We start from the raw sequence: 10396 nt of genomic DNA, 5'->3' as shown, positions 1-10396 counted from the left end.
GTTGTGAGAATGAAACGATTCAGAGAAGCTAAAAAGTTTGTGGCTTTGTGTGATTGGTACGGGAATCGTTTTGTTTGTTTCCGTTCATTGGTTGTGTCGTTCTTTTACATCGTACGTTTAATTTTTGAGCTGAATCATCTCGTTCAGTTGCCTCCGCTCGTTCTTTTTTGCTTATCTAGTTCTTTTTACTGTTCTCGTTCTAAAAGCGCTTGTTTTTTCTAGTTTCTAAGTTGAACGTGTGTTAATTTTCGCTCTATCTATCCCTTACGATGAAAACATTTCGTTTCTTCTTGTTAACATCACTACGCGTTGGTGAATTAAAAAATAAATTTCTTGTGTGTCGAATGTAGTGTTTTTTTATACATAGCGCATAGGTTTCAATCACGCCAAAACCCTATTTTTGAAGTTTCGAAATTTTAATTTTTTTTGCACAGAATAATAAAAAACACATCAAGTCATCTGAAAATAATTAGTTTTTGTAAATAACGTTAGTATTCGTTGATTGGCGCAGTACCAAAATTTACACTTTTTTATGTTAAAATAAAACAGACTTTGTGCTGTAAAATATACAATTTTTGTTGTATTGCGTCGATGCATAAATATACAGAAGTGAGACCAAAGTTATTATGAATCGGGAAGCTTTTAATGAGTACTTTCATAATATTTACAAAAAGAACAATGAAATTTGTAAAATTAGCGTAATAAAATCAATGTTTTTATATATATTAAAAATTGTTTTTTTTTTACAAATATTTTTAAATATACTTAAACTTTTAAAAAAAATGTCCAAATATGTCCACCTCCAAATCGAATTTGAAAGATAGCAGGGGGTCTGTACTAATAAATGCAGAAGTCAAATCGTGCTTAAATTTGCCACAGTTAAAGTGGATTTTTCTATTTTAAAATGGGAGAATTTTTTGTAAATACCTGTTGTGACTGTGCGTATTATCCAATTGAAATAGAACGGTAATACCCACATCTATCAACCGATTTTCCTTAAAGTTTATATTTAAGGGTTTTAGAGTGTAGAAAACAAGTATGTAAAATTTTGTTGGAAATAGGTCCATTTTTAGATATTACCGTCCAATTCTAGATATTTTGTGGATTTTAGCGACACTTTATGACCGATTCGGCTGAAATTTGGTATTTCGACCTCTTGGAAGATATGAATCCTTCGTACCAAAAATTATTAACATAGGTCAATGTTTTGGTTTAGACCCCACAAACGGGACCACCCTGCTCAACAAATTTGGGCAGTTGTTGGTCATTTTGGTCGATAAAACTTAAAATGAAAAAGATCGATCCGCCCAACGAACGAGATTGTCCAACACTCTAAATTACAGGTAATTCCTTTAAAAAATGTAGCTAAAATATTCAAAAATCGGTAGGTACCCTTATATGGGCGATATATGTACGTGAACTTGGAAATATGTTGACAATGTTTGGTGGAGATGTTTTGTGGTCATTGGGAATATCAAATGTTATATTACAGGTAACTCGGCCAAAAGATGTAGCTATAATCCTCAAAATACCGAAAATCGGGAGGTACCGTTATATGGGAGCCATACCAAAATTCTATATTAACGGTTTTTGGTGGTGATGTTTTGTGACCATCAAATGTTAAATTACAGGTTATTCGGTAAAAAATGTAAATGCTCCAAATGCCGAAAATCGGGAGGTACCGTTATATGGATGTTGATGGTTTTTGGTGGAGATATTTTGTGACCACCTCAAATGTAAAAATTGCAGGTAACTTGGTCGAAAAATGTATCGTTATATGGGGCCTATGCTAAAATATGGACCTATGTTGACCGTTTTTAATGGAAATGTTTTGTGACAACTGAGAATTTTAAATGTTAAATTATAGGTAGTTCGGTCAAAAATTGTAAGTAAAATCCCCAAAATACCGAAAATCTGGAGGTACCGTTATATGGGGCCTATACGAAAACATAGTCCTATGTTGACAGTTTTTGGTTGTTGTTGTTGTTTTTGTAATAAGTTGTCTGCAACCAATCGTTTTTCCCTGTAGAGGTGTTGAAAAAAACATTAGTAATGCTTGTGTGTCAATTGTGGAGTGGGGATGTGGGAGTTTGTGTGTAGGTTGGATTAATGTGGATGAGCTGGGTTATTGTGTTGATGTGTGTGTGTAAGGGATGATATTGTGGATGGGAATGTGTATAAGGTGCTGGATTGAATATTTTGGTTTGCTATTATTCTGGGAGCTGTAAGAAACGGGTCACTTCCACTGGTCTTGTCCATAGGTCCACAGGGCGCAAATCCGTGGGCCTAGCTGGGCATGAAAATAGGTGCGCTGCATTGTGTGGGCTTTGTCGGCAATTCGGGCACCTGTCGCGGGTGCGTGAAACTATTCTGGCTTGATAACAATTTAGAATAGTGCTCCATCTAGATCTTAATTGTTCTGGTCCGTCTTTCACTGTCGGATATGGCTGGGGGGTGTTCATTAAGGACGATGTTGCGGCGGTATCTTACGATGGTTTGGGAAACCGTAAGAGTGTGTATCTGCCTCAGGCCTGTCGCTATTGAAAATCTGTTGACGCCAGATGGAGCTACGTCTTGGATGTCCGAACGGTAGAGCCTGATGTCCTTCCGGATGTGGCGTGGAGGAAGATCCTGTAACACTGTGTGATGGTTGGGGTGTCTTGGAGGATGGCACGCGCTATTTTGAACCACTTACAGTTTACGCCATTGCGTATTGCTCAGGAAAGAAGTCCAAACTGGGGCGGCATAGCTCAGCAACTAATGGCCTTATATGTCGTGATGAGCGTTTCTTTATCCTTTCCCCAGGAGGTGCCTGCTAGTGCTTTAAGGATCTCATTCTTCGATTGGACTTTACTTTTTACGTACGCGGTATGTTTCGTGAATTTGAGAAGATTATCAAATACAACACCTAGGATCTTCGGAGGTTGTTGTTGTAAACAAAAAAACAGTTTTTGGTGGATATGTTTTGTGAAAAATACCGGTAGGTTACGTTATATGGGGCTGTAGGAGTATACTTTAGTCAATAATATATACTTTTATATATGTACATACTATTGCCAAACATACTTTACTACTAACATACAAATAAATATAAAATAATTTAGTAGGCTTAAATTTTGTAATATAAGTTTTGTGAAAATAAAATAAAGTCAATTCATATTCAGTTTTAGAAATTATCGGTTGTGTGTTAATTTTCTCTCCGCCTATAAATTGGTGACCCTCGACTCTGAATATTTTTTAAGCAGCATAATTTGTGCCTCAAATCTTAACAATGACAAGCGAATCAGGAACAGCGACTGGTGTATCTCAACAGAATGCAATCCCATCTGTTAGTTCGATGCAACATGCCATTAAAATTCTCCGATTTTGGAGAGAAAATCCGTCTCTTTGGTTTGTCCAGGTGGAAGCGCAATTTGCTTTGAATGGAATTGATTCCAAGGAGAAAAAGTATTACATAATAATCGCCGAATTGGATACGGAATTGCTGACTCATGTAAGTGACATCGGTTTGAATCCGCCTGAAGACGTATACACACAATTGAAAAAACGTTTGATTGAACATTTTTCCGTCTCTGAGGAAAAACGTATTAAGCAACTTCACAACAATATGGAAATTGGTGATAAGAAACCGAGTGTTCTGCTACGAGAAATGAAGAATCTTGCTAATGGTGGTGTCAGCGAAGATTTCCTGCGTACAATGTGGATGCAGCGACTACCAACACACATCCATGCAATCCTGTCTACATCATGGGAATCTCTTGAAGCAATTGCAAAGTTGGCTGACAAAATTGCAGACGTATCAACGCGCTCCGGCATTTCAAGTGTTGCAGTCGGAAACACATCGTTTGACCTCTCAGCGATGTCTAAACAAATCGAAGAACTTACAGCAGCGGTTCAGCAGTTGCACGAACCCCGTTCAAGACAAAATTCTAGAAGTAGGACTCGAAGCAACAGTCGTACCAACTCAAACACATCAGGTATATGTTATTATCATCGTCGTTTCGGTCGAGAGCAAATAAGTGCCGACAACCATGTATGTTCAAAAACAACCAACAACCGGGAAACCAATAAGCCGGTCACTAGAGGCGAGCAGTGATCGGTCTAGCAAAACGAATCGCCCATTCATTTATGATAAATTTCTAGGAAAACATTTCCTTATCGACACAGGTGCTGTACCCGTGGACCATAAGAAAGGCAACAGTCGTCCCGACGAATATTCTCTTTTTGCTGCAAATGGTACAACAATAAAAACCTACGGAACAACGGTAATATCTCCTTCACTTGGTTTCCGAAGATCATTTCAATGGAAATTTGTGTATGCTAATGTGTCTCATCCTATCATCGGAGCCGATTTTTGACACATTATGGTTTACTCGTATATATGAAACAATGCAAGCTCATTGATGCTGAAATTGGGATCAATATTAAAGGAGAAATTAAATCAATTCCAGGCTATGTGGAAATTAAAACTGTTTCTTCCCAACAACAAAATAAAGAGCGGCAACCGGGGAGCAAAACTGGAGCCAACGAAGGTAGGAAAAAAGGCACAACACTTGCAAAAGAAATAGTGACAGAACGAAAACACTTTTTATTTACCGAACTATATCGGGTGTAAATAAAACACTTTCCTTTTATTATTATAGAAAATCCACAAGAAAATCGGAAAATGTTTATTTATATAAACCTCAAAATTATTTTAAATTAATCGAATTATTAATTAACAAAAATGTTCCAATATTTAAATACAATTTATTAATGCAATAGCGCCAAAAACAACTACGCGCTCGAACAACGAAATTCAACTATATTATATGTAACCAGATTTACAACAACAAAGGCTATATTCGCTCAAAAATGTACAGCGAGTGACAGCTTCGAAAAGGGTCGCCATATCCAAACTAGCTTCACGAACGTGAACATCCCGGCCCCCGTTCAGTCTTTGGGAATCACCGGTTCTGAAAAGACTCGAACAAAAAACAAAAACAAGAAAAAATTAAAAATGGTGTGGCTCTGCCACAATTACCAATCTACGCTTCCAGCAACACCTTTTGTCTTCGGCCACATGGTCCATCGATTGTCATCATTAAATTCGGAATGTCACCATCCGTACAAGTCGTCCTTCTATAAAAGGCTACCATACTATTAGTTGCGGCCTCAGGGCATCCAGGCTCCATTCCAGTTACGCCTTTGGACGAACGATCTTCACCCTTGGCATTGTCATTGGACGAACTAGGTCGGCTTTTGTGTTTCCCTTTGGACGAACTAGGTCCATTTTGAGAATCAACTTTCAAAAAATTATTCGATTTATGTTTGGACGAACGAGGTCCATTATTTACCAAGGCTTTGGACGAACGAGGTCCTTGCCTGGTACATGAGTAGGACAATTTTTGTCCTTTCAACGATAAGGGTACGGACGAACTAAGTCCCTTCCCCTCTAAAGGCAAATCAGCAACTGATCGTCTTTTATCACGTTTGATTTGTGGACTGTACTTAACGTTTTGAGACAATTCACTGTCTACTAAAGTGAAGAATGAGACTAGAGAATTTGACTCAGACATTGGTCCCGTAAGAACCCAACCAAAAATAGTTTCTTGGGCCACTAGGGACCCCAACAAATTTCTTTTAACTCCATCCATTAATATTTGTGGATATGGTAACATGGGGCGCCTTCGCCACGTTTTTTTCAAAATGTTCTCATATCGACATCATTAAAGTTTTTCCAAATATTATTTTTGGTAGGAATATTAGCATGTCTTGACTATAAGTTTTGATATATAAATGATTATAATTTTGTTTTTAAAATATTATTTTTGAGAATTTACAAAATGTCTAAAAAGTGGCGAAGCCTCCCCACCCATGGGGTAGCTTCGCCATCGACATAGGACATATAGCAACGGACTCTAAAACTGGCATTTACCATACTTCCTCCCCAAATATCAACATTATACATAAAAAGAACATGTTTTCTATTTAATAATCAAAAATGATTCTAAAATTTACAAAAATAAACATATTCTAGCCGTTAATTGAAGTAGGTTCCTTGAATTTAGGCATAAAAATGAAATCTTTGCCAAACTAGATAGGTTTAGCACAATATTTGATTTCAACTTCACATTATAGCGTGGTATATTAATAGCATAAACAATTTAAGTTAAACCTGACATATTTCTCACATTAACCCACAACACCCCTATCATGGCGTAGCCGCCCCACCCCCTACATAGTTCATAATATGAATATATTGACATTTATAATTACTTTTATCATGAAAATTATTTGGATTTATATTCTTCAGTAGTTGGCTATTAACGGTATAAAATATAATTTTGATATGATAAGAGGTATACAAGATATCACAAAATATACCTACCATGAATATTTTTCTCAATACCCCAAAAACATTAAACCGCGTGCATCAGCAATCATATATTTCATAGAAATGCCAATTTTTGGGAGATGAAAGATCTTCGTTAAACTCACAATTTTCCCTTTAACGGCATTTCTGTAGCAGTTATAATTATCAAAAAAATCGGTGCTGGCGAAGGCGCCCCAGTGGCGAAGCCGCCCCATGTTACCATATATATCGCCTCCAATCAAGATGTCAACTTCACTACTTGTCCCAAACATTGGGTCTGCCAACGGTAAATTACCCAGCGAAAATGAATTTGGTACGACAATGGAATAATTTGGCAGCTTATCCGTCAAATGTGGCAAAACTAACCCAGAAACTCGAATTGCAATGTTCTCAACATGGGAAGATTTCATAACAAATCTACATAGCTTCACCGATGCTCCTGTAGAGGCATTATTTAACCCAGAAATCCTGGCATTGATATTTTCAACTGGCAAGTTCAGTTTTCGCTGCAACCTCTCCGAAATAAACATTGCTTGGGAACCTGAGTCGACCAATGCTCTTACCGAAAATAGAACACCATTAACGTCAATGTTAACTATAGCTGTTCCTAATAAAACCTGGCTACGAGTATTGGCAAAACAATTCTGTACACTTGCCTGTTGGCTGGTACTTGGCCTAACATCCACGACATCATTGGAATCCGAATTCGACTGCGATTCTCGATGTAACAGAGTGTGATGTTGTCCATGGCATCTGGAGCAGCTAGAACGACTCGGACAATCTTTCAATAAATGATTATTGCCGAAACATCTTATACACAAATTGTTTCTTTTTACCGCCCGAAACTTTTCACTTTGGCTCATTTTCAAAAACTTAGGACAATATCTCACTATATGATCTTCTGAGCAAATAAAGCAAGACCTTTTGTTTGGCTTTGAAATATAATGTTTCATTCTCTTACTCGGAGAAGACATCCCTTCAGAATCAGTTATTTCTATTGACTCTGTGTTTGTCAAATCAAAAACGGTTTCCAACGATTGAAACCTAGCAGTCATCAAAGTCATCAAAGTCATCCAAATCTGACAATTTGGAAATCTCAGTCTTATTTCTGACCGTTTGCTCCCACAACGACAAAGTGTTAACTGGAAGTTTTGTGGAACATAAAAACACAAATATTGGGTCCCAACTATCAATATAAATTTTGTGCAACTTTAGGGATGTTATACAATTATTGACATCCCTTTGAAGCCTTTTTATCTCACTGGCAGATTCAGTCTTAACAGCAACAAGATTAAAAAGAATCTTCAACTGGCTATTTATTAAAATTCGCTTGTTCTCATATCTATCTTTTAGATTTGACCAAGCATTCGCAAAACCATCGTTTGTCAAAGGTGATTTTTTAACAATTTCCAAAGCCTCGCCTTGGGTACTTTGGCGTAAATAAAACAATCTTTCCACCGGAGTTATAGATTTACAATCAATATATACCGCGGTGAACATGTCTCTAAAAGACGGCCACGACAAATAATCACCATGAAAATTTTCTGTCGTGCACGGAGGCAAACGCAAACGATGATCGGCAACATTATTCTCTGAGAACCTTGTTCGTTGGCTGGGGCTAGCTATTGTGGATGACAAAGTAGAGTTGTCCACAAAGGTTTGGGATAATTCAGCCATTTGCGCAGAACAACTCATAAAAGCTTCTCTACATTGCCTATAGAGAAATGCTGCTTCATCTATGGATCCACTATTCTCAACACAAACATGTTCATATGTTGAGTTAATTCTACCCCATAACCTTTTTAATTCAGCCTTTCGAGGCTCAACATCAAACAGAGTTACACTACTCTTGTTGGCGTTAAAATCCGTCTCTAATTCTAAAAGCAAACCTGCAAGTGCTTTAAATTTAAGAAACAATTTCGATTCTGCCATTTTCTCTTCAAAATATCTCAAAATCAAATCAAAAACGAAATAAGTCTTCACTAAAATTGAGCAAAACGAAGTTATTTGTAGCAAAACCGTTTTCCAAGAACACAACAATTGAAAAACCACCAAACAAATTGACTTATTCCACAGTCAGCAAACCAATAATTTGTTATTGCAAATTTTAGGACGACTCACCTAGTTATTACAAGTCTCCTTTTAGAGTAGACTGCACCTCAATAGCAATGGGCAATAACAAACAGCCCAGACAATTGTATTAAAAACACAAAAAATGGATATTTACCATCGACACTAGCTATTACTATCACAGAATTATTTTTATTTTGCGTTCTTTCCTTAATTTTGAATGTTCACTTTTTAAAAATATTTTAATTTAATAAAATAATAAAAAAGGATTTGCAAAAATAATAGTAAGGAAAATGAAAAAAGCTAAAACACACAACCAACTAACAATAAGAAGATGTAATCCCTGTTAGTTGTTAGTGTTTATCTGGCAACAGTAAAAACGCAATTGGTAACAACAAAACACCAAACAAATTTAAATAAAACTGCGATTTTCACCAAAAAAGAAATCGCGAACGCAAAAAATGCCAATCTACTCTTTAAGCTAATATTTGCGAAACGCTGATCAATAAAAAAATTTGTTTATATCAACAATCCGTTGAAACAATGCGACACACCTTCTTATTACAAGTTTCCTATTTGACTTGTCAATAGAGGAAAATAAATCGGAACAAATTTATTACCAAACGTAAAAAAACACGGCAGCCACAAATTATTTCTCAAAAATTATATTTTCTGCGATTGCACTTCCACGCTAACGAAATTCTGGACTTTGTTTATATCAGAAATATAAAAAATTGTGTGTAATGACAGTCCGTCTGTCCACCACAACCACTATCGGAAGAAGCAATAATCGTATAAAATCTCAATAGATTTATTTTCAATTTTTCACAACAGGGACGACCACAAATATATTTAAATATTCCACAATATTTTAAATATTTTTCCAACTTGCTCGACTGCTTTTATTATTAAATAAAAATAAAATAATTATTTATTTAGCACTCGTATTCCCAATGGAACAAAAAACCAAAACAAAACTAGAAGGAGAACAGGGAAGAAGAAGCACAACAGTGATAGTTGTTTGTGCTTTTCTCTCACAACGTCGATCAGTTGAACCGCGTTGCCAACCACTAATCTGAAGTATTAGGTGGCCGGCCAACAATGCAATATTATTGCAAATTAAATAAATTTTTAAATTAATAAAGTTTCAATAAAACATTTGAAATTTATATAAAAATGCATGCAAATAAAATACCTTTTTTCCAAAATAAGACAAATTTGCCCCTCTTGCTCCGTATCCGGCTCGAAGGACAATGTTTCTTCTCGAAACGATTTGGGCAAAATCCCAACAACAAAATAAAGAGCGGCAACCGGGGAGCAAAACTGGAGCCAACGAAGGTAGGAAAAAAGGCACAACACTTGCAAAAGAAATAGTGACAGAACGAAAACACTTTTTATTTACCGAACTATATCGGGTGTAAATAAAACACTTTCCTTTTATTATTATAGAAAATCCGCAAGAAAATTGGAAAATGTTTATTTATATAAACCTCAAAATTATTTTAAATTAATCGAATTATTAATTAACAAAAATGTTCCAATATTTAAATACAATTTATTAATGCAATAGCGCCAAAAACAACTACGCGCTCGAACAACGAAATTCAACTATATTATATGTAACCAGATTTACAACAACAAAGGCTATATTCGCTCAAAAATGTACAGCGAGTGACAGCTTCGAAAAGGGTCGCCATATCCAAACTAGCTTTCTTCACAGGGTTGCCAGATCCAAAATGTTATCTGCAGAAAATGTTGCCACTTCGTCTTCGCCGCCAAGGTATCGAAAATCAACGGCGCTTCACGAACGTGAACAAAAACTATGGTAAATATAGCAAGTATCATGATTTACTATCTCAATTTCCAGATATAACGAATATATCGAGAAAAGTGAAATAGGTTCCGCATGGCGTATATAATTTCATCGAGACAAAAGGCGCCCCTGTTTCGGCAAAGCCTCGTCCACTTCCG

The 10396-nt window shown here is 36.3% G+C and overlaps 1 protein-coding gene across 1 annotated transcript; it reads left to right on the top strand.

The window, feature by feature from the left end:
* The first annotated feature begins 3271 nt into the window (after positions 1 to 3271).
* On the top strand, positions 3272 to 4096 carry LOC141398256 (uncharacterized). Its single transcript, XM_073975532.1, has one exon. It carries the CDS (start codon positions 3272 to 3274, stop codon positions 4094 to 4096), a length of 825 nt encoding a protein of 274 aa, XP_073831633.1.
* The last annotated feature ends 6300 nt before the right edge of the window (positions 4097 to 10396 follow it).

This window comes from Musca autumnalis, unplaced genomic scaffold (genome assembly GCF_047663935.1).
Source record: "Musca autumnalis isolate F117 unplaced genomic scaffold, ASM4766393v1 scaffold_3, whole genome shotgun sequence".
NCBI lineage: Eukaryota > Metazoa > Arthropoda > Insecta > Diptera > Muscidae > Musca > Musca autumnalis.
Note: the sequence above shows the minus strand (reverse complement) of the source record. Positions and strands in the feature narration are given on the sequence as shown.

Coding starts and splice junctions, on each gene's coding strand:
- LOC141398256 (XM_073975532.1), top strand. CDS start 3,272: ATGACAAGCGAATCAGGAACAGCGACTGGTGTATCTCAACAGAATGCA.